The 25650-nt window shown below is 45.7% G+C and overlaps 1 protein-coding gene across 5 annotated transcripts in view; it reads right to left on the reverse strand.

Moving 5' to 3' along the window:
* Positions 1-2447: 2447 nt before the first annotated feature.
* Popdc3 (popeye domain cAMP effector 3) overlaps positions 2448-25650 on the reverse strand; it is a 28823-nt gene continuing 5620 nt past the window's right edge. For 2 of the 5 annotated variants that reach the window (XM_006983733.4, XM_016002302.3), the window contains exons 2-4: positions 5386-6108; positions 4342-4450; positions 2448-3236 (exon numbers count right to left, since the gene is read on the reverse strand). In XM_006983733.4, coding sequence (XP_006983795.2) covers positions 2955-3236; positions 4342-4450; positions 5386-5870 — 876 coding nt within the window. In that variant the 5' untranslated portion in view covers positions 5871-6108 and the 3' untranslated portion in view covers positions 2448-2954. Of the gene's footprint in view, positions 3237-4341; positions 4451-5385; positions 6109-7932; positions 8043-8120; positions 8211-25650 lie in introns of all 5 variants that reach the window. The other 3 variants (XM_076552354.1, XM_076552355.1, XM_016002300.3) reach the window with 3 other exon arrangements.

Raw genomic sequence — 25650 nt, forward strand, 5'->3', positions numbered from 1 at the left:
GTCCTTTCTTAAAAAACAGATTTCTGGAAAACTCGTCTATAAGCTATCTCGTTCTCTTCCTGCTGTGTGATCTGATCGTTGTGGTTTTGTTCTCAGTGACTTTCGTAGTTAAAAGGCTAGCTGATAATTAATTCCTGCTAAATTATTACCTGGTGTAACCCAAGGTATTACATTATCACCTGGGATTAATGTAAGGCGGGAATTTGTTGCTTAACTGCAACCAAGTCTTAAAGACACAGAGACCCGAACTTCTCCCAGAGCTATGGTGAAGGTGTGATTACAGCAGAACATGTCTGCCACAGTGTCTGACTGTCTGCGTAAGAACGGCCGTGGCCACGTGTGGCCAGAGAGGAGAGCATCCTATGCTGTTCTTAGTTCATGCTGGACTTGCACTATCCAGCAGCTCATTCCCACGGGTGACACAGACCTTGCTCTTGGCAAACTTCTCCCCAGCCCCTTCCTGGCTTTACGTTGGAGGTGTCTGAGGAAGCAGAACGTCAGGCCTGTACCCCCTATCCCGCCCGCTTGCCGACATCTGTGCTCCGTCAGTTATGCCTCCTGTCCGTCTGTGACGGCTCCGGTCCTGTCTAAGGACTCGGGACCCCTTCCTCTCTCACCCACTCAAGAGCAGCACTCAAGCAGTGCACCCCACTTGGAGATCACGCCATTTCCATTAGGTGCCTTGTTCTCATGTCTCCATCAGCGATAACCATCTCTTTCTAACCCCACTTCTTGCTCAGGTGACTGACCATGTCAGTGTCTCTTCAGATCAGAAGTGCTTGGAGAGCCCATCTGTTTCTGCTCTTCCTGTGTCTTGCCTCTCATTCCTCTTTGGTGCATTTTCACCCAGCTCTTACCTGTTACCACCGTGTCCTGGGGAAGTGCTCAGCATCCTTCCTCCTTGCTCAGCTCACTGGTTTATTCCAGACCTCCTCCTGTGCAGCCTCCCAGCCACATTAAAGACGCCTCATTGTCCCTTCCTCACAGTGGCTCTGGGGGAAGTCGGGTCTCTGTGTCTTTCAGACGTTAAGACCAACTGATAATGTAACACCAGGTGAGACATTAGCAGGAATGAAATTTTAAAATTAAAACTCCGGACTTGTTTGTAGCAAGAAAGTAGCCTTCAAATTGGCGTGTTATCATTTCTTACATTTATTCTACTTTTTAGTCACATCAAAGAGCTTCACATGTAAAAGAAATAACTGCTTCCCCACACCCAACAGTGGAACTTACATTTGTCAGAGATTGTCACAAAAAAGCAGATTCTAGGAATGGGTCTGTGGGCCAATGTCTTCACGTGGCTCTGGAACTTCCTGCTCCCTTGGTGTCCTTGGGGCTTCACCGGCTTCTCCTCCATGCCCTCTGCTGACGTCCCTACCCTGTTCACTAAGGAAATCTCACAGGTAAGATCCTGGTGCCACTTTTGTCCTGATCCACTCTCACTTGGCATCTCCTGGTGAGTTCAGATACCATCCACTGCTAAGCATCTCAGAGCTGTATCTCTAGCCAAGACCCGTCCCTTGAGTCCAAACTCAGATTCCGGGTTCAGGGACATCTGACTGTCACTCCTGATCTTCCCTGTCCTCAGCAGGTCATCAGGTGATCACAGGGCAGAACACATCACTGTTCTGTTTCGAACCCCACAATGCTGCTGAATACAAGTCCAAGTCCCCATGACTGATCGTCCCCACCCACCCTTCCTACAGTTACCTTCTCCTCTTTGTGCTCATTCTGCTCTAGCCATGCTGGCTTGCCCACGGGCCCTGACCTGGCCAGCCATGCTCTGCCTAGGAGCCCGCATGCTACCCTTCCTCGGCATCTGCAATAGAAGGCTTTCTCCTCCACGTCTTCAGGAAGCATCGCCTCTTTGCTGAGACCTTCACCCTAACACGGCACCCCTCCCCCATCTGCTTCCTCTGGTTTCCCTTGACCCAAACCCATCACTAGGTATCCAGAAGCTTTCTGGTTTATCTTCTTTCTTGCCCCCAGGATGTAAGCTCTGTGAGGGATGAATCTCTTCTGTCACTGGATACAGCTATCATCAGGGCCCAATTTATAACCCAGAGCCACAAGCAAGGCACAAGGCCTATTTGTCAAATCTGTAACCGATCTTTCTACGGAGGACCACTGCATACGAGCTTCAGAAAGCCAGTTTTCCAAAGATAGGGATCCGATCTGCACCTAAGGATCTCTTTCTCAAGTGCTTCTTCCAGAGCTGAGAACTCACTGTGACCTCCCCTCCAGGGCTCCCCCCGCCCCAGGCAAATGGCTAGCTCTGCAGCTGAGCACAGGGAGCTCAAAGGACATGCACTCTGCCATCTGTTTGTGGGTGTTCTTTTCACTCAGCAACTAATGTGCAATTGTGCTTTCTAAGAGTTGCCTCTTTTAAATGGTCACTGTAAAGCGTAAGTGCAGGACTTGTTTGTAGCAAGAAAGCAGCCTTCAAATCGGCATGTTATCATTTCTCATATTTATTCTACTTTTTAGTCACATCAAAGAACTTCACATGTAAAAGAAATAACTGCTTCCCACACCAGCAGTGGAACTTACATTTGTCAGAGATTGTCGCAAAAAAAGCGGATTCTAGAAATGGGTCTGTGGACGGTAGCCACCTGTTCTCATGTTGAGATCATTTGCTAACTGCTTCTCCTGGGCTAACAGCACAAGACAGCATGTTTGAGAAAATACTGTAGAATGAGAAATTACATTCTCCCAGTTCTGATGCAGAAAAAGGGCAAGCTGCCCGTCATTATTCATCTTCCTATCCCACCATAACAGCAAGGAATACAGGAAAATTTGTGAGTTTTATTTGCAATGCAGAAGTTAAACTGAATTAAACAGCTGGCAATGGCATCTAGACTCTGAATTTAAGTTATAAAAATATCAGTGTGCTGACTTGTCTGGGGAATGATGAAGTCTGTTTCATAGTCGTCATACAGCTTCAGGTTGTGATGTCATTTGTTACAGTGTGGTCTGGAATTCCTAAACTGTTCCGTCAGGGGTGATCTGGACAAGTCTGGACTTGACATTTGATAGTAGTTGGGTAACCGAATATCATAGTGATGGTTTTTCCCTGTATACACCCTGTCGTTCAAGGCATAGAGTTTATCTGCAATGTCACTGCCAATCAAGATGGAAAAGAGGCGGGAGATGTAGTGGTGCTGTGCGAAGAGCAGGTACAATTTTTTTCTCCTCCAAGACACATACCGACAGTCGGTTTCTGCTGTGAGGGTCACCTGAAAACACGGAGACACGTAAATCAAACTAGGAAGCAAAAAACTCAAACACAGTTATTAAAGATTTATTTTTGTGTGTTTGAGTGTTTGGCCTCCATGTATGTATATACACCACATGTGTGCAGTGCCCACAGAGGCCAGAAGAGGGCGCCAGATACCCTGGAACTGGAGTTACAGGTGGTGCGGGCTGCCATGTGGGCGGCGTGGGAACTGAACCCATGTCTCTGCAAGAGCAGCCAGTGCTCTTAACCACTGAGCCATCTCTCCAGCTCCTTCAATCACATTCTTCTGCCCCAAATTTTAACTGAATTTCTTGTTATCCTCTTATGTTAAAAAATATTGTAAAAGCTTAAGATATTAAATAATAAAATAAATGACATAATTTACTTATCTAATCTCAGTGCTCCTCTTGATTATGTCTTGCAGTTTGCAAAGCTACTTGATATTAAAATGAAAGAGCAAAGCTGGCTATGGCAGAGAAAGATACCTAAATACGAAGATTGCGGGCTTTTAACCCTAACTTGGTTTCTCTACTACAATATGGAATTTACAAATACCACCTTTGCACACTTACGAGAATTTACATATACGTGTGCGTTTTGACTTATAGGAAACAGAACAGCATGACAAATGGAACCAACTGAAATGACTGCCTCACACCACCTCTACATGACCTCCAGAAGTGACAGCAAGTTTGGAGAAAACGGAAGCCCACCGGCATTTTAAATTTCAAAATCCATTTCTTCTGTAGTAAGTGCAGTTCCTTCTCTTGGCGTTTTCTAAACCATCACACCCGCCAACAGTGTTCAAAGTCAGATCTTAGTTATTCCATATCAACCCCCCAGATGGGAGGTTCAACGCAGGAAGTCCAGAGAGGATTCACAGACTCCCTCCTGCCACATCTGTCCCGTTCTCTCTGTGACTGCAACGTCAGTCCCCAGGACTCAGAACTGGGAAGCGTGCATGAAACAAACCGCATCCCAAAGTCAAATGTAAACTGAAGCCGCACTGTGTGCTGCTCTGTTGGTATGCTTGCTGCTTCAGGACTGAGATTATTCTGTGCAGGAGACTGGGGTGTCAACCATGCAGCCTGTTGGGTCCTCACCTGAAAAATGCCTTCCTCTGTGGGTCTCAGTGAATCCCACTCCGGAGAATCCAGGAACTGAAAGGGGAGGATGTAATGCAGGAATTCACCATCAACTGTCACTCGGATCCTAGCAAGACACAAGAGCATCTTCTGTGAGGGGCAAGGACGTGTGAGCACATTTGGGGGTATGTTGTGGGGGAATATCCTTCCAGCCTCTGGTGACTTCTGCCCTGTTGAATTTTGAAGAACAAAATATTGAATTCATGTACTACCTTAGTACCCTGTGAGATTTGTGCACGGATACTCCTCCCTTAAACATCGGGAACAGCAGTCAGTGAAATCTGCCAAAACGTCATCAGGCTGAATGTGGACGAAGTGAGTCCAGTCTGTGTGTCTATTGTGCTTTGGCACAAGACTTGAGTGTACTCAGTCAGATTTTCTGATCACGTGGGAGGGCATTTAAGAGCAGGTGGAGATCTGCTACACGCATCTCTGTGAGTTACAGGTTTAATCTTTTCAATTCCATGAAAAACATATTAGTGTTTGCCCCCTCAAACTGTTCCAAGTTTTGAGTCTATACATATGTACCATTTACTCATGAAGCCCTCACTCCTACTTCACACGAGGGGGCAAATGACAGAATTTACTAAATAAACTTGATAATATAAAACTAGAAGTCCCCAGTCATGTAACAGAATGCCAGAAGAGTCTGCCTAAAATCCTTTGTGTACCAATGAAGGTTGTGCCCATTCAAGCTGCCTCCTCCTCCTCGACATCCAGTGACTAGCTACGATGCAGCTACTGCATCCACAGAAATGAATTCATGCATCATTTTAAGGCCTGGGGACTTTATTTCTAAGAGGAAAGAGTAAGACTCTAGATTATTTCCTGATTCAAGTAAACATACCCTGTCTTCTAAATGTCCACACCTATGATTCCTGTCTCAAAGATTTCTCCAAGTCTCAGGGTGCTAAGTGCCGCCCAGGCCTATGCTGCACCAAGATGGAAAATACAAACAGGGACAACTCCTCAGGGGAGAGACAGGCAGCCGAGGGTACAAACCTTCCCGACACAAGCAGGGAGAGTCTGTCAATGGAGGTTTTGCCTTGCATGGCATAACAGTGCTCCTTTTCCAGAGAAACCACTTCGGAGCTCAGAGCGATTGTTCTGAAGACGGGCACAGGGATCCCGAGGGGCTTGAAAAGGGAGCTGTACAGCACCTGGAACTCTCGGGCAAACGTGATGCTGTGAACTTGATAAGCAATGTGAACAAACTGCATGAAGCAGATGACAAACAGCACAAAGTTCCAGGAGAATATGTCAGCAGCGCAGACGTCTACCCACGCCCAGACCGCGGAGCACAGGAACCCCAGCCCCAGCAAGCTGAAGACGTACAGGAGCCCGAAGAACCCACTGCCGCCCATAAAACCTACTACAAACAAGATACTGGCAAGCTGGTAGATGGCGCCTTCCGCCTCTTCCTTCCAGGCCGTGCAGACTGGGTGTTCACCCACCAGGCTCCTCCACAAACTTGAGTTCTTTTCCATGGCCGGGCTATCAGCTTCCTTTATCAGTTTACTTTAGATGATACCGAAGCCAGCCCTGGAGTCCTTCGCTTTCCCATCACCGACTGCTGCTCACTCCTCGCAGGCCAGGGCACGCGGGAGCTGGCATGACCAGGGGTTCAGTGGGCATGGAGCCGAAAAACTACAGATTCAGCACCAGTGTCTTTAAGCTCATCTGGGCTCCTGAGTTAGGCCAAGTCCTCAAAAACTGTGCTATTTCCTGTGTAAGAGAAAAGGGACAGAGGATCTAATTCAGCAAAAGGAATGAATTATGCTTTAACTTAATGAATCAACAGCACTACTTATGCAAATTGACTTCCCATTGTTATGAAATCAGGATGTTTCAGGCACAAATACTACTTAAAATTCTAATAAAAGCATATTTACTAGAATTGGCTAGCTATTTCTTTTTTTATTCATGTATTTTTCTTTTATGTACATTGGTGTTTTGCCTACTTCTATATCTGTGAGACGCTGTTAGATACCATGTGACTGGAATTGCAGACAGCTGTGAACTGCCATGTGGGTGCTGAGAATTGAACCTGGATCCTCTGGAAGAGCAGACAGTACTCTTAACCATTGGGCCATCTCTCCGGCTCTAGCTAGCTATTCCTTTTTCAGGGTGTGCAGGTTAATTTTTTTTTTTAACACAAACTAGAGTCACCTGAGAAGGAACCTCAGTTGAGTAACTGCCTCCCTCAGACTGTGGAAGGCAAATTTGTGGGGCATTTTCCTGGTTAATGATGGATGTGGCACCCCGCCCACCGTGGAGGGTGCCAGCCCTGGGCCGCTGGTCTGCAGTTATATGAGAAGTCATGAGAGCAAGTCAGTACCACGTTCCTCCATGGTCTCTGCTTCAGCTCTTGCCTCCTGAGTCCTGCCTTGAGCTCCGGACCTGACTTCCCTCAATGACAGACACTAATCTGTAAGATGCAATCAACCCTTTCCCCCCAAATTAGTTTCAGTCACAGCAACAGAGAGCAAACTAGGACACAGGGTAACTAAATCCTTTAAAGTCTGCTCGTCTCTACAGCAGTGGTACAGTGTAACTCAGAATCACATGACATGATGACTAAAAATGGAGAGCCACAGGCTGTGCCCATGTTACATATATGAAATAAGGATCACTAAAGGCAGTCCCAGGGATGTGTATTCTGAACAAGCTCTCCGTGTAATTATGATGAACCCGTGGACCTTCCAAGCTCCTCCTCTCTTGAGGGACACGGTCTGATGCTACAGTATTTACACTTTATAGATGAAAAAAATGGGGGCTCAGAGAAGCCAGGAATATATCCAAGCTATACAACAGTCAAAGCAGAGCAGGGCTTCACCACCAATGCCCATGTGCTGGATCCAGTCACACGGTCTTTCATGGAAGATGGTTTAAACTTGACTTTATAAGGACCTTAAATAAATCAGGAAACACATGGCCAGGAGACAGATCTTACATAATACATAATAGTCTGTGAAAATGTTTAATAAGTTAGATTCAGATAATTTAAGAAATTATATAGTATAGTATAGCATAATTTTCTATATCAGTGGTTCAGGTTAATATCAAATCCATATAAATAAACATACTTATTAATTCCTGTTTCTTAAATATTTACCAGATGATCAACAATATTATTGGCTCTGCACCTCTGCTCATATATTCTCTACTCTTTCAACCATGTGGTGTGGGATGACTCATCCCTAACAGGCCTGAGCGTCAGGCAGCCCAAACCAGTAATGAGATACTTTCTGAGAGCCAACCTGGGTCTGCCTAAGGGCCTTAGCAAAAGCAGCTGAGACATGATCTAGAGATGAGCTGGACCAATGAGAGGCAGCCATGTCACACCAGCAGATGCATATTCATCAGACCTTCCCCCAGGGTGGGGTGGAGGGTATATAAGGCTTGCCTCTTCCTGAATCAACTGAGCTTGTTGTTTCAACATTCTCCCGGAGTCTGTGTTATTGACTCTGCGCCTACTTGGCCCCTCCCCCAATGGGAATAACAGCACAGGACCCTGCCACAATGTGATAAAAATGCTAACATTTTTACCTGGGTCTGGAGAGAACTGGTTGTGAGGGCAGAGGTCGAGGGTCAGTGCACTAACACTAACATGCAAAGACCTTGAATGTGGATGCTGTATTTACTGTCTTCCAGGACACCTGCTAAAGTACCCTGTATCACAGCAGTGTCTCAGAAAGAAAAATAAAACTCCACACACAGAAGTGAACATGTCTTACTGAGTAGGAAGGCACAGGTCTTCACTCACAGAAGCAGAGACTGAAATGAAGGCTCCTCATTCATGCACCTTTTCTCAAGTAACAAGAGCCCTGCCAGATGAATCAGAAAGAGGAAAGGGAACAGGAGGGAAGGGACAAAAGGCTTAGTTATGCAACTTAGAGTGCTACTGTGATTTTTACTTGTTTTAAAAGACCTTTCAAGCATCTTGCAGATCCCTAATTCCAGTCAATCTGTGAGACACACACACTTCAAGCAGACTAGCATTCTGAGCATGCTCACTTTCTGCTCTTGGAAAAACAACACACAAAATTCTGTACTACTTAGACTCTCACAACAAAGGACGGCTCTTAAAAATGCAAGGATGAGTGAGAACTGCAAATACCAGCCTGCAAATGTCACTCCTGCTGTTTTACTTTTGAAACTGGGGCATTTTAACCAATCAATTCTTCAGGATACACAACACAGCCACAAAAACCAATATGAAAAGAATTGCTAGTATGTCTCTGAACTTTGGTTTGAACTCCCTTAAAAATTTATAATCCTCAGTGAAATGTTAAGATGATACTGATAAGAGAAAGGCCACATAAAACGTTTACCATGATTCAGAAGGGAGCACAGGGGAATCGTCCCCTTAAAATGCTTGATGTGGAGGGTATGTCGGGGCCTCTATGCTCCAGAAGTGTGATCCAGGACGGTCCTAGGAGGAACTGTGCTTCCGGCCTACTTCTGTTACACTCAAGTTGCTACCGGCCTTCTCTCCATCCCGGACACAGTACCGCCAAGCATGTGGACTTGCCCTGATTGAATTACTCCACACCCAGCTTGGTGTGTTTGTATTCAGTCACCACAACAGATGCACTTTATTAGAGGAGGAAGAACTGACAGGAGCAGGTGATGGGCAGGAAAGGGCCTCTGCCATGTGTCACGATCGCTCTGAGGGCCGAACATGAGTCATCCACCAGCTGCCTGCCTCACAGACCCCCAGGCCTTGGCATTTTTGTTTGTAAATATCTGCTGAGATGCCCACGCAGCACCATGGACACCTTCCCCCAGCAGTAACCGATTTTGCCCACTGAGCTACAAGTGGAGACAAAGTCTAGCAAACTAACACAGCACTCCAATTTTATCCAGTTTTTCTCCTAAATCTTTAAGACTGTGAATTATAAAGGAATAAGATGCAAACAACCATAAAAGTACACAGTGGCAGGCAGCACACCTCTGGTGGCACACTGATGAAGATTAGCCCAGGACTGTGCTTAGCTGCTTAGAGCAGTCTCGTTTATTATCTCACTGCCCAAGGGAGGCAGAATCTAAGTCATCATGCCAAACATGGGGAGCTGGGTACTGCCTGGTGCAGTCCTGGGGAGCTGGGCACAGCCTGGTGCAATCCTGGGGAGCTGGGCACAGCCTGGTGGAGTCCTGGGGAGCTGGGTACTGCCTGGTGGAGTCCTGGGGAGCTGGGTACTGCCTGGTGCAGTCCTGGGGAGCTGGGTACTGCCTGGTGGAGTCCTGGGGAGCTGGGTACAGCCTGGTGGAGTCCTGGGGAGCTGGGTACTGCCTGGTGAAATCCCCGAGGAGCTGGGCACAGCCTGGTGAAATCCCCGGGGAGCTGGGCACAGCCTGGTGAAATCCCGGGGAGCTGGGCACAGGCTGTTCAAGTCCCTGGGTGCCGGTGAAAGGGTAGTTAGTCACATCCTGCAGCATGGATGCCCAAGTGCCCCTCTGCCCAGTTTCACTCTGGCCAGGACTCAAAGCTTCGGATCAGGTAGTGTGAAAATGTTGGGCAACAGGTTTGCCAGGAAACTAAAAACAGCTCACAATGGATGTGTAAGACCTGCTCTATCTGCCTGTACTGCTCAGTTCCTAATGGTCTATTTCTGGAGACACAGCCAGCCACTCATGAAACCGTTTGCTGTATTATTTAACGCTGACTGATTCTTCCCCTAGGCTCTAAACTTCTAAAGGACAGGAGGGCAAGAGATGGATATTACCGTGTTCCTGACCCCTGGCACTCAGTGGGTGTTGGTTGAATATGCTGGGCTATTCCACCCTAACCTGGGATGTTGAAATACCTTCTGGGTGCTCTAGGGGTACAGATGCAGGAAAGAGCCAAACCTCAGAGATACTTCAGCACAAATACATTGACGATTTGGGGAATCTTTTCTTTTTTCCCAAAACAGCTGGACCAATGCCAAATTCACAGGGGAATTCTTGACCTACAACCTTGAGCTTCAGAACATTTGATTACTGCTTTGATTAAGACAACAACTAGTTTAGTGCCAGGCTATTGAGTTAGTTTGGGTTTCCAAGCAACCCACAAGTTAAAAATTCCAATATTCAACTCATTAATTAAAATCAGATCCCAACTTCAGTATGTGTTCCATATGCCAAATTCTCATTTTCGTGAGCTGTTTTTCTTTTCCTACTGATCCTTGAGATGGTATATTTACTGCTGAGTACCTGTGTGAAAGGCAGATTTTTAAAACTATCTCACTGAACAACCCTGTGAGGCAGGTAATGTTATGTCAAGTTTACTGATGAGAAATTTGAAATTCAGACAAGGAAAATAAGTTGTTGAAGGTCAAACTGCTTAAACGTTACCCGTATTCTCTGCTGCACTAATCTGCTTCCACCACACATCACTGAGACTTAGAAGCCACAGCTCTTACTCTGCCTCCTGTTCTCCATGGGAGCCTAGGAACATTTAATCACCAACAAGCAGGGGAAACACCACCTGTTCTTTCTACTTAAAGCGGCACCAGAAACTGGGTAAGGTGGCCACTCCAGAAATCCCAACACTCAGGAGGCCAAATTAGAGGCCAGCCTAGCCTAGGCTACCTTGTGGGACCTGGTCTAAAAAGTAAATAGCAAATAAACAACCAGTAGTATCTACCGCCCCCACCCCCACCCCCGCCGCCCCCAGGGTCTGTTTATGACCTCCCGGCCCATGGGCTTTTGACGTGGTTTGCAGTACTAGGCTTGAATTCCCTATTAAGCAGATCTCAAATCATCAGAAAGCAGCCACTTAACCCCCCATAACTGCAATGCCACTATTGTACCAGTGGACACATTTGGCTTGGCAGGTCAGTATTGACCTTGCAGTGTTGACAACTGGCTAAGATAACCGATGACTCTTCTGCCCCAGCAGCCCGCAGAGTCCCTTCCAGCACCATGAAAGCTAGCCAGCAGGAGGAAGCTTCCAGCTCAGTTCCGCTTGTTTACTGTGTTCTGAAACAACAGTGTATGGCATCTCCAGCATGGGCGTCTTGTTATCGAGGCCTGGGGCACAGCCAAGAGCAATGGTAATAGCCCATATTGTTTTGGTGGCTTCTGGGGTCTCCCTGGTCAACAACTCAGGAAGATTGGTCACATATAGCTCTAGGATATTCCTTTAATAGCATACAGCTTCAGGAACAGCATTATCCACCCATGCAGGGTACTTCTGTTCTCACTGTGCGTGCGTGCGTGCGTGCGTGCGTGCGTGCGTGCGTGTGCATGCATGCACCACTGCACACGTGCGGAAGTCAGGGGACAACCTCAGGGTTTGGTCTTCACCTCCTTGTTGCTCTCTGCAGTACACACCAGGCTAGCTGGCCTGTGAGCTCCTGGGAACGCTGTCTCTGCCTCCCACTCCACTGTAGGAGCCGTGGCTTTACAGATACACACAGATGCATCTGGCTTTGCATGAGTTGAGTTTTGGGGATACAAACTCAATCCTCATACTTGCATATAAAGGCTTTGCCCACTGAGTCTTTTCTCTAGCCCTTGCTTTTCTTAAATTACATATTTTCATTAGCCTACAAAGTACTATGCTTCCATATTTCTTTCTCATACATTAGTTTTGGCTGACCTACACCCACTCCCTTCTTGCAGGCCACAAGAATATATTATAGAGATTCAGCTGTGTATTAAAGCTGTACTTTGACCGGCCAAGGGTCTGTCAAGAGGCAAGCCACTTATGAATATTTGGTGATATCCAGCTTTTAATATTTCAGCTGTCTTCTGCTATGAAATTCTTGCGTGCCCAAATATTCCCAGACCAATTGGCAAACTGTTCAGCACCTCAGACCTGCTGAACTAGGTAACTAACTCCCCCGCTGAGCCTAGGAGACAAGCTGGCTGGAGATGCACAGCTTTGTTTCTTGTGCAAATGAAGCTCAGACCATCCCCTTACTCCATGCCTAGGGGCATGGCAGAGAGACTGACTGAGGACAATAGTGCATTTTACATAACCAGGTGCAGTAAGGACTGGAGCAGAAAATCGGACACAGAACCACATGACTGGAGAGAGGAGAGGAAGACAGAGGTTCAGTGGAGGGTAAAGCAGATCTCTTGTAGAGTTTATCAGGGCCAGGGGTGAAGGGACGGAGGACGAAGGGACAGAGGAGGAAGAACAGGTCAAAAGCATAAGAGTTTACTAAAACTATGAGGACAGGAAAACTGGGCACAGAGAGGAGCCGAATGTGAGGACAGGACTGAAACTGTGGATGAAATTGGCTTAGAAGAACAAAGTGAATGGACTAAAGAACTCAGAGTATCTAGATTCATTCCTGTGCCACTGGTAGGGTCCCTTCTAGGCCCCCTGGGATAGTATACTATAACCCCCTCTCTCTTATCGCCACTTAGACCTTTCCACCACTCGTATTCTTGTCTACATTCACATTGCATGTGTTCTGTCGCCCAAACCAAGCCCCCCGCCCCGCCCCCCCAGCTTCCCAGTTTCTGCAAACACACAAACCTAGAAGAAAACCTACAACTGTTGTTTTACTAAATGGACATATTATCAAGCTGCCTTCTAAATATTATGTTTATATCCATGGATTAAGGCTCTCAGCCTTGGTCAAGGAAGCTTGTCCTCGAGTGGGCAGTGGTTAATGCAAAGACTTAGAACCAGAGTGCTGAGAACTAGTGACTGTTGAGTGCTCAGCCCTAAATGGGACACCCATGCACCCCCACCCACCCCCCATACACACAAGGCTCATGGAACACTGGAATGTAAGAGCTGGAGAACAGTGCTGAGAAATTGTCTTCTAGGCATGGCATGGCCTTTGCTCTCATGAAATCACTGCAGCCGTGGTTAGCTGCACAAAACTGGGCCAGTAAACATTTCATCGTGGGCTAGGAATGTGACTCTTGAGGGTCCACTCCTAACTGAGTAGCATTGGCAGCTGATCATTTTGTCAGTGATGTAGTCACTAGTAAGTTAAGCTGTCTATGTTATAGCAAACAACCCTCCACCCATATACAATCAACCCCAATTAAACACACACACACACACACACACACACACACACACACGCAAACATGCACGCATGCACACAGAGACACACACATGCACACACAGGAAGTCAAGTGAGAACTTGTTGGGAAGGAGGGGTCCACTGTGGGAGGATAAGAAAGGGTAGGAGGGGATAAATATGGTGTCTTGTTAGAGTTTCTGTTGCTGTGAAGAGACACCATGACCACAGCAACTCTTATAAAGGAAAACATTTAATTGGGGCTGGCTTACAGTTTCCAAGGGACATTACTGTCATGTTGGCATGCAGGCAGACAAGGTGCTGGAGAAGGAGCTGAGAGTTCTACATCTTCATCTGCAGGCAACAGGAAGTGAACTGTGACACTGGGTGTAGCTTGAGCATGTATGAGACCTCAAAGCCCAGGCCCACAGTGACACACTTCCTTCTACAAGGCCACACCTTCTAATGCCACTCCCTAGGGACCAAGTAATCAAACACATGAGTCAAGGGAGGCCACTCCTATTCAAACCACCACATGTGGTCAGAATACATTACATACACGTCAATGCATAGTGTTTTAAACGGTTAATAAATAAATAGTACATGGTTCAAATGAAGAAATCTGTTTCCCCACACGTATTATTATTATTATTTTAAATATAGAGAGAGTACCACTGTACTTATTGCTTGTATTTTATAGAGTCTGGCCACTGGGACTAGTGTAGTTTTTAAACCCATCTTTCCCTAGAGGACTCTACCTGAAGACAGGAACACACTGTCTACTCTCCATCTTTAATTATAAGTGTAAAGTTGGTGCGGTTCTGCCATGGTGGTCTCTTTGCTGTTGTCTTCTGTCCTGTGTTCTGGCCCCTCACTCATCCTGTGGACCCATAACTAGCCCGCCCTTCTTTCCAGAGGGCAGAGAGCCCCTCTCCGGAAGCCAGCAACCGTTTTCTCTCTTAGTTCAGTAATTCCTAGCAGTCTTCCCAAATCACTCATATCAGAGTCACCCTGGCAGCTCAACTGCCCGACTCTGTCCCTTCACTGGCCAACAGACCCCCTTCTAGCAAGTCCCCCAGGCGACTTTTAGGCACCCTAATGTTTGATGATTGACATCTGAATTACCCTTGCTTATCTGGCTGACCTCAGCTTGGTCACTCCAGGAGGACCCTTGCTGCCCCGCCATGCTGCCTACTGGGTGCTGTGCTCTGGTCCCTAGCTGTGTCTCTGTGGGAAGATTAGCGGGGATGGCGACTGGGCTAGCCAGGGTACATTTCCGCTCATCAGAAGTACTATGCGATTTTAACCTTGGTTTCCACTGATAAGTCAAGGAATTAAGCAACATAGTATGAGTCTCTGTAATCTAAAACAGCGACTCGGTGTAACGTGGAATGAGATCATTCCAAACACTGGTCAAAATGTAGCACTGACTTGCAGAGCTGACTCAAGACTCAAGCTCTCACCAGGTTTGTGCCTGGGCCAACTTCAAAGGCTGTTAATAGGCCTGTCGTGTGCTCCAACTGAGGGTCATTTTCACAAACTTCCTGGGATTTTGTTGTGTAATTGGTTACACATTACACATCTACGGTAAATCTAAGGGAAAGGAGATGGAACCAGAACATTTTTCAGAGAACAAGCTTCGGATTTTAATCCTCGTTTTAAAGGCAGTGGCAAGGCACATACATACTCTCCTTCTATGCTGAAATATCCTCACAAAGGCCAAGTCCCCAGCTTGGTACTGCTAGGGTGGTGGTTGGACCTTCAAGAGGTAGGACTTCTTAGAAGGCCCCAGTCATCAGGGGCATGCCCTAGAAAGGGACACTGGCACACACCTCCTACCATGCTGCTTCACTGCAGACCCAACAGCAACAGCCTGGAGCTAAAGAGATGATTCAACATCTTGTTACTCAATCATGAAGGCTATATCGGTTACTTTTCTATTGTCATGATAACACACCATAGCCAAGGCAATTCATAAAAGAAAATGTTTACCGAGGGGCAGGCTCACAGTTCCTGAGGGTTGGAGCCCATGCCCGTCATGGTGGCAAGCATGGCAGCAAGCAGACAGGTGTGGTGCTGGAGCAGTAGCTGAGAGCTCACATCAGGAAGCAGAGACAGGTGACTGGAATAGCTTTTGAAACACACATCCTCCAACAAGGCCACACTTCCTAATCCTTCCCCAACAGTTCCACCAATTGGAGACTAAGTTTTCAAACATAAAAGCCTATGGGGGCCACTCTCATCCGAACTACCACAGGGCCAAGGTTTACATCCTGGAGCCTATATTGGGTGTGGTAGTTTGAATGTAATTGGCCCTCATAATCTCATAGGGCTTGGCACTATTGGGAGGTGTGGCTTTGGTGGAGTTGGTGTGGCCTTGTTGGAGGAAGTGTGTCACTGTGGGCTTTGAGGTTTCCTATGCTCAGGATACCACCCAGTATCTCAGTCAACTTCCTGTTGCCTGAAAGCCAAGATGTAACCAGTACCACAGCCATGTTCCTCTCCATGAGGATAATGGACTGAACTTCTGAAACTGTAAGCCAGCCAAGCCACCCCAATTAAATGTTTTCTTTATAAGAGTTGCCATGGTCATGGTGTCTCTTCACAGCAATAAAAACCCTAAGACATTGGGCAGCATGCAAATGCCTGTAACTGCAGATCGAGGGATCTCATAAGCTCTTTCAGTCTTCACAGGTACTCCTTTCAGACACACATATGTTCATCCACACACTCACAGAGATACATACACACAGACACATGAGCACAGACATAAATAAAATAAATCTTTTTTAAATGAGACAGGGTCTCATTTTGTAGTTCTGGCTGGCCTGGACCTGACCTGACTGAGTAGACCAGCCTGACCTCAAACTCACATAGCTCTTCTTGCCTATGCCTCTTGAGTGCTGGGATTAAAGGCATGAGCCACCATACCCAGCACCACCCCCCCCATTAAAAAAATAAACAAATAAAAAAGGCTAAATCAACCTCAGACTGAACTCTCCAAAGTGTTGAATAAACACCCCTCTTTGTAAGTTGGACACATAACTGTCACAGTAAAAGAAAGCTAATACAAGTGTTTGCATTTCACTTCTTTGCTTAGGAAAGGAGGTGTTTTTTTCTTCTCACACTGATCATTCTAAAAGAGCTTAAGACTTGAGATTTTGTAGTAAGTAAATTGACAGTCACTTTCTAGGTTGTAGCTTTTTTATGGTCTTTAATTTGTTTTCTTTCATTTTATGCGTATGATGGTTTTTCTTGCTTTGCATTTCTTTTGAACAATGTTGGTAGGGAATCTCTCAAGCAAGAAGAGGGGATAGAAAGACTTGGCAAGATGCTGGGGAACCGTGCATATGTATAATGAATGCATTAGCATATAAATATGCAAGAATTATCCAAGATTGTGAACAGAGAGTTGACACAAATGTAGAAGATATTGACTACAATAATCATGCACCGCAGGCAATCTACTCAAAGAATTCACGTTGCCATCTAGTTTCTGCCCCCAGGAATGGCCAATCCTGCAGCCACCGGCCCTCTAATATACCAAGGGAAACATAATTTTTCCTTTTATATTAGGAGAGTTTCAGTCGCCCAAGTAATTATATTACTTGACTTAATCCTTTCATCCCATCTTCTGATGATACTTCACCAAATGCACGAATATACTGAAATCAGACATCTCTGTGCCCTTCTGAGTTCCAGAGGGTTCACACCAGCGACGGATCTCACTTAGGGCATGGAGGAGACTCTCTAAGTCCTGCTCTTCTGCAGGCTGGACTGTGCCTTTGCTCTTCCTTACTAAACAGTGTGGAGTATCCTTGAGAACACCATACTTTCTCTGACCCCTGTGTCACAGTTGGCATCACCCCTGAGTATCTGAGCCATAACTGTTCTCACATTTTATCACATACTTCAAAGGTATTCCTCAGCATTCAGCCTGCCCATCCCTGCGTGTGTTCTCTATGTAGATCCCACTATGTAAATCTATATAATTCCCACTTATGGAGGTTGAGAAGCAGAGTGAACGGGATGAGATAAATGTCCCGTACTTAGACAGCATTCTAAGGGAAATGATGGTGAAAAGGTCACTCTTGTGACTGTTAAGTTATATGGGACGTGATTAGAGGATTTAGGAGGGGTGCGGGTCAGAGCTGTGCTCCTGCAGAACCAGAGAAAGGCAACATCCAGGCTGTGATCTACCTGAGAAGTCTCTAAGGAAAGGAACTGCAAGTGGTGTGGTGGCTGGAAAGAAAATGGCCCCCGAAGGGAGTGGCACTATTAGGTGTGGCCTTGTTGGAGGACGTGTGTCACTGTGGGGGCAGGATCTGAGGTCTCTTTTGCTCAAGCTTCCCTCGGTATGACAGCCAGTGGACTTCCTGTTGCCTCTGAGTGCAGGTGTAGGACTCTCAGCACCACATCTGGCTGCATGCTGCCATGCTCCCCATCATGATGCTAATGGACTGAACCTCTGAACTGTAAGTGAGCCATCCCAATTAAATGTTTTTATTTATAAGAGTTGCGGTGGTCATGGTGTCTCTTCACAGCAATAAAACCCCTAACTAAGACAAGTGGTCTCTATGAGATAAAAGAAGACCTGAACCAACAAGACAATCTGTAAGGTAATTAAGACCTTAGTCCTATAGTCACTGAGAAACAAAACCCTCCAATTACTTCAGAGTTTGAAAGACTGCAAACTGCAAATGAGAAATGAAATGTGTTTGCCCTATGAACTACAGATCTGTGAGGCCATGGGCTGAGCATCCTAAACTCCTGACCCACAGAAACTGAGATAATAAGTGTGTGGCTAAGATCGTAAGCTTATGGTTTTGTTTACACACACACACACACACACACACACACACACACACACACACACACACACACAAAGCAAGCTGAGGAGGAAAGGGTTTATTCAGCTTATACTTCCACATCACAGTTCATCAACAAAGGAAGTCAGGAATTCAAGCAGGGCAGGAACCTGGAGACAGGAGCTTTTGCAGAGGCCATGGAGGGGTGCTGCTTACTGGCTTGCTCCACATGGCTTGTCCATCCTGCTTTCTTGTAAAACCCAGGAGCACCAGTCTAGGGATGGCCCCACCCACCATGGGCTAGGCCCTCCCTCATCAATAACTAATTAAGAAAATGCCCTACAGCTGAATCTTATGGAGGCATGTTCTTAATTGAGGTTCCCTCCTCTCAGACGACTAGCTTGTGGCAAGGTGATAGAAAAGTATCTAGCATGATGTATATACATATATATTTTCTTCCTCCAAAGCATCTGGAAAACGAGGCACTGAGACACTAGAAATGAAAGCGAGCACTCTTCAGGGGGTCAGAAGGCCCTGCACTGTTGAATACTCGGGCAGCTTCTGAACAGTTGATATATATATACATACATACATTGACCAACCTTGTGATGTGCATACACCACTCAAGACTTGAATTCTTGAATGGCTTTCAGTTCAGTCAGTTCTCATCCAATATAGATAATGCAAAAATACGTGATGTTCAATACATACCCAGAGACCAACACTCAAAATCTGGCCCATAAGGATACAAAACAACAACTCCGTAATTCTTCAACATGTATGACTCCAAACAATGGATTATTATGAAGCCAGATGACCAATGAGGAATTAATACAGGATCCAGTGCCCTTCTCTGCCCTTGGGTGCTATTGACAGCACGTCGCATTGATTCAGCGCTTACTGTGTGTCAGGAACTTAAGGATCTTAAAATAGTATACTAATTAATCTCTAAAAGATTTCTTGAAGTAGATAGTTTTGTTGTTGTCATTTCATATATGAGAAAGCTGAGGTGAGAGTGTGAACAGATTCCCTCAGGATGTGCAAACCATGGAGCCCCGAGTCAACCCTACACAGATGTCTCTTCTGCCCGACACAGCTCTCCGTGTATCATCTTAATCTGTGTCCTTGGACTTGCTAAATCCAAAGCTTTCTTGTTTGTGCCCTTCAGGGTTAGATTCGAGCACTTTAAATGTCTGGTTGGGAAACCACAGTTTTTGAGCCACAAAGGATGAGAAGGTGGGCCTCAACAGTTCAGTTATTCGAGAGACAGAGAGAGAAGAAAAGCAGGGTCAGAGGAGACACTCTGAGACGCCGCCAAGAGATGCAAGATATGAGAGAACAGGCAAGGCCACGAAGCCACGTGGCAAAACATAGATTAACAGGGATGGGTTGAGTTAAGTTGTACGAGCTAGTTAGTATTGAGTCTAAGCCATAGGCCATTCAGTTTGTAATTAAAAAAAAAAAAAGTTCGGTCATTCAGTCCAATAATTAACTAAAAAACACAACAAAAGCCCATTTGCTCTGATCTCCTTCCTCACTGTGCTGTGTGCCTGACTCACAGCCGCTGCTCTTCTGGCTCCCTACACCCTGCAGATGGGAACTCTTCCCTTTCCTGATCATGCCACATAGCTGTTTTGCCATAGGGCGACTCCTGGTGAAGGGAGAGAAGCTGGACCATTAGACGGCCTATTTTCTAAACTATAAATTTCTCCCTACCCCACACACACATTTCTTCTTGCTCCCAGTGACCTCTGCAGACCAGATGCATTTCCTTTTTCTCATAGCTTTGAGAAGATCAGCTGGTTGGCTATAATCTTTTCTTTTTCTAGCTAAATATGTACATCATACCCCTGGGTCAGAGGAGTCATTTTTGGCCCTGGTCATAACTGGACCTTTAGTATAGGAAATGCCAGGAGTCACCCTTATCAAATGGCAAGACACTGCTAGTCTACTTTTAGCCAACTAGAGTCAATTCTGCTACAACACAATATATGTGATCCTTAAAAAAAAATCATTGTACCATGCAAAACTGCAACCTGAACCATAGGGAGGGGAATGGAGTTAGAGATGCAACACCCCAAACCTTCACCAGGCCTTTGTAAAAGGATAGGAATTTAATAAAAATAATGGCACCATTTTATATATGTAATATGGCTAAAAATACACAAATAGGGCTTTAACTGTTAAGAAGACCTTCAACCTGCCCAGTAGTGAGACCACTCTGCCCCCAAACTCTAAAAGAAATGACATAAAAACCAAATACTTGGAGGGGCAGGAAGTAGCATGCACGGGAGGGTTGCTGAGGGAAGACGGCTGGAAGGAACCCATCTCCCATGAGTCCTGGAAGGATCTTCTTTTCTTTAAAATGTAAGCCGGGGAAGGATACATTTAGATTAGTGCCTGTCTTGTCAGAAAATCATTTTTGATCCAGTGCGCAGTTTTCCTCAACTGGCTTCTAGGTCCTGGCTGGGAACTCTTGGTTTTGTCCAAAAGCATTTGGCAACCTCAAGGCAGCCACGGCTAATGATCAGAGAGCCTCCTGTAGCAAGCAACAGCCTCCTTTGAAGGTGTCTGTAAATGGCTAGTGCTCTCCCTTCACCCGCGTGCCCCACGCTCTCTCCGCCTGGACTTCTCCCTTCACCCGCGTGCCCCACGCTGTCTCCGCCTGGACTTCTCTCTCTCCCTTCACCCGAGTGCCCCACGCTGTCTCCGCCTGGACTTCTCTCCCTTCACCCGTGTGCCCCACGCTGTCTCCGCCTGGACTTCTCTCTCTTCACCCGTGTGCCCCACGCTGTCTCCGCCTGGACTTCTCTCTCTCTCTTCACCCGTGTGCCCCACGCTGTCTCCGCCTGGACTTCTCTCTCTTCACCCGTGTGCCCCACGCTGTCTCCCCCTGGACTTCTCTCTCTCTGCACCCGTGTGCCCCACGCTCTCTCCGCCTGGACTTCTCTCTCTTCACCCGTGTGCCCCACGCTCTCTCCGCCTGGACTTCTCTCTTCACCCGTGTGCCCCACGCTCTCTCCGCCTGGACTTCTTTAAGCCTCTTCTCTGACTTGCATTTTATCCCCGCCACAGACTTTTCTCTGGCAGCTCTGATGACTGGCAAAGTGCCTTATTCATCCATTCCCTTTTTCCTCAGGGGATGCCACCTAGTACCTGGGCTCTTCGAAGGTGCTTCGTTATTTCCAGCTTCTCTCCAATACGAAGGCTTTCTTTCCATTAGCAAACTCTATTTGTCACTTTTCGACCGAGCTGTTTGGGTATGTTTGGGATGTTGAGTGAACATGTTTTCATACAGGAAAGGGCATACATGTGAAAAGACAGCAAACCCTGACATCAGAGGGCCATGTGTGATGAAGTCAGAGCAGCTGGTACATATTTGATGTGTGTGTTGGTGTTTTGTGTGTCCCCCCCATAGCTGAGGTCACCCGGTCACTGCCTAATGCACTCACCAGCACTTTGTTGTGTAATAAATCATCCACAAGGAAGCAGGAGGGTTGCATATGCTCAAGTTGTTCCTTAATGTGTCAGTTGTGTTTGGACAAGGCCTATGTTCAAAACGGGCATCATAGCATTAACTCTCAAATAACCAGTAAATCAATATATGCAATAATTCAAATTCCTTCTCCCAGGAAGCTGGCATTTTACTAAAATTCAAATGTCGACACTATATAGACTTAGTTTCTAAATTACAGGGCCATTTACATAATTAAAATGAGATGTGTACAAGTAATCCTTGAGACTCTTCTAGAGTCAATCTTTACACACTGATTTTTAAGTGGTCACTGCCTTTAGAAAGACAGGGCCTGCTATGGGAGGAATACAATGCGTGCACAGCACAGGCAGGTAAGCTTCGCAGGTCTAAACTACACTGTGTCGACCTCGTCTCCCCCCAACCTCCCCCATCCACAGCAACCAGATAAGTCATGCCTGAGAGAAATACCATCGTAAAGACTCTCCTTTGCTCACAGACTCAAGTTTAGAGACAAGTTATGCAAAACTGAAAAATTTACTATTTCATTAAAGTATTCATGAAACAATTAAACAATAACCAGCACTATTATCCTTTTATTAACCTGGTCTATGAAAACATGTCAGCAGCATGCCCACCTTTCTCGCCACGTTGACAATGCCTCACATATTACGATGAATATTCAATGTCTACTCAAAATACTTGCTATGATAAACCTATAGGTTTAAACAATGTTTTAAGGCCCCAGTTCCACAATGTTCCAAACTTTTAAATGTTTCTTCCGTGACGTCATCCAGTCTATATAGTGCATTCTGCTTACTCTCTCTCCCACACTCTCTTATCTCCCTCTCATCCTTATTAGTCCCTGCCCCCCTCCCCCCAGTCCCTTTCCAACATTCATGACTTTTGGTTTTGTGATCACCGAGTTTAACCAAGGCCACCTGTCTGGAAGGATCACTGGAGCCTGGTAAGTCCCCAAGGAGGTACATGACAGAACTCAGTGACTTCCCCTTTTGGAATTCATCAGTAGCCAGCAGCTGGGCATGATGGGTAGGGGAAATACATGACCCTTATTCCTGAAACTTCCCCAATTTTACAGAATCACAGTCCTTCTACCACCATATTTTCTGAAATTAACTTTCAAATTAGAGTTATTGAGGGGAGTTAGACTCTGGGCCAGATGAATGTGACTGTTGCTGAATCTCATCCAACTTGGAAAGGGTATTTTTCTTAGTTAAATATCAGCCAGAATAAATAAAACATAAATCTTCTATTAATTTAAACTGACGTATAATGGGTCAGCAAATGAGTTGATTTTCCTCTTTTTCTCTTGGTGTATGTGTGCACGGTATGTATGTTATGTGTGCTCATGTGTATTTGTGTGTGTGAATGTGCACATGGAGGCCAGAGGCTGACATTGGGCGTCTTCTGCAACTGCTCGTCACCTTCTTTCTATTCATTTTATTTTATGTGTATGAGTGTTTTGCTCATATGTGCCTGGTGCCCCAGGAGGCAGGAAGATGTTGGAGCCCCTGGAACTGCAGTTATGGGTGCTTGCGAGCTGCCACGTGAGTTAGGAATCCAGTCTGAGGCTCTGCGAGAACAAGTATTCTTAACTGCTAAGCCATCTCCCAGCCCTTTGTTTTGTTTGTTTGTGATACAGCCTCACTATGCAGCCCTGGGTAGCCTGGAACTCCCTTATAGACCAGGCTGGCCTCAAACTCAGAGGTCCTCCTGCTTCTTCCTCCAGAGTGCTGGGATTAAAGGCATACACACCACACTGGCCCACCTTCTTTTTTGAGGTAAGATCTCTCACTGGCCCTACAGCTCACTAATTCAGCTTGACTGGCTGGTCATTGGCTTCAGGGATCCAGTTCATCAGCACCAGGATTGCAGAGACACAGAACTGTGCCCAGCTTTCTCTGTGAGTGCTGGGCATCTAAAATTGGTTCTCACATTGTGACATTTTACCCCCTGAACCATCTCCCCATCTCCCCCACAAAATTTCAGATAATATTAGTACTTAATAGTCAAGTGTTTCTTTTATTAGACTTTTTGGTTACACAGAAACCAATTCCTGGTGTTGGCTGGCATTTATATGAAAATTATATCTTCTCCCTTTTTCTTAGTGAGGCTAAGGCTGTAATCAATGGCGGGCAGCAGGCACAGGAGATGTAGACACCAAAGAACCTGGGTACTAGTCCTCACTCTGTCAAGACTTTTCTCTGGGCCTCAGCAGGCTCCCTGAATTGAGGACTGGTCAGTTTCCCCGAGTGCAGTCTCACAGGGTACACAGCCCACACCTAAGGGACCCCATGCTCAGAAGTAGACAGCCAGCTTAAACGGGATATTTTTGGAGTTGTTTTGTCTCATGATGCTTTGTTTGGACATTTATTTTGTTCTTAAAGGTCTTTTGCTTATATATTATGGCTTCTGATTTTATTTCTTTGGGTTTTCTGTGTGTGACCGTGTGTCTCAGTGTCCTTATATGTTTCTTGTGTTTTTTTCCTTTGGCTCTTTTTTCCTGTTTGTTCATTTTGTCCTATTCTGGTTTGTCTTTATTTTACCTTATCTTAGTTTATTGTTATTTTAGATGCCTGTTGGTATTCTAATAAGAGAGAGAAAGAAAGGGGTGTGTGACTTTGGGCGGGTGAGGAAGTGGGAAGGAGCTGGAAGGGGATGGAGTAGGGAAACCGTGATCACAATATATTGCATGAAAAATTCAATAAAAATGATTGAAAGATGAGGATTAATATGTATACTCATCAGGGGATATACTCAGTGGCGTCTTCAGCAACTGTACAGCCAATGTACATGAGTGAACCTGGGAATGTGAGGAGAGCCCTTGGCCTGCACACACCACATCCACAGGGCACCCTCCTTAGCTCCGGCTGACGGCTGTGAGGGACCCTAGTGCTGGCATATCACTGTTTGATCAAAAGCAGCCAGAAATCCAGATTCTGTGAGAACTCCACTGACACTGAAATGCTAGTGAAGTGATAGTTTTATAAATCCTGTCAAGAGAGAATGCTGAAAAGGCGTAATGCCGAAGGCCAGACGTGGCCAGTCTACCGTCTCAGCTCAGAGCTGCACAGGGCCCTATCAGGTCGAGTGAGTCCAGACCAGAATAGCTAAATTTACATCTTTTTATGGCTAGCTTTCTTATTTCCCAAGAAGAATTTCTTTGGCAGGAATGACTTTGACAAAGAAATCAGAATTTTCATACTAACCCCTCCTTGCCTATGTGACCAAGAACTAGCCAAAGACAGACCCACTAGTTAATGCTGTGGTTAGCTGCTAAGATTGCATTTCAACTTTAAAATGAACACAAAGGACAGAAGCAAAGCTTAGATTCTATAAGATAAAATCTAAAAGGCTTAAAGTATTTTATTTCCTTTTTCTATAGAAACCCAATTTTCTTTTGTAACAGAAGAAGGGCACCATTACTCATGTACTGCAGTTTCCTGAACAATTATAACATAACAAACAGAACATAACAGACACAATATAACAAATATAACAAACATAACAAAACAAACACAATATAACAAACATAACAAACATAACAAAACAAACACAATATAGCAAACATAACAAACACAATATAACAAACATAACATACCATAACAAACATAACACAACATAACAAACATAACATACAGACATTGGACCTTGAGTTTTACATCATCCTCTCCTTGCGTGGAGACTATAATAAGTAGTGACAGCTAACATCTGACATGAGGAACTCTATGCCAGAGTCGTCACAGATGTAAGAACACTGTGGGAAAGAGGGAGGGGCAGCTATTTTCCTTGGTACCACACGAAGAAGTGACTTGGCCACGTCAGCATCCTAACATCCTCATTCATGACCTACTGCTGCATCTTTTACATTACACTTTATTTGGGGTTTGGTGCACGTGCTGCAGTAGCGTGTGAGGTCAGGGAACAATCTGAGCAGTCATTCTCTCCTTCCAACCCCGGCGTGATACCCGGGGACCCAACTCAGATCATC

This window comes from Peromyscus maniculatus, chromosome 16 (genome assembly GCF_049852395.1).
Source record: "Peromyscus maniculatus bairdii isolate BWxNUB_F1_BW_parent chromosome 16, HU_Pman_BW_mat_3.1, whole genome shotgun sequence".
Lineage (NCBI taxonomy): Eukaryota > Metazoa > Chordata > Mammalia > Rodentia > Cricetidae > Peromyscus > Peromyscus maniculatus.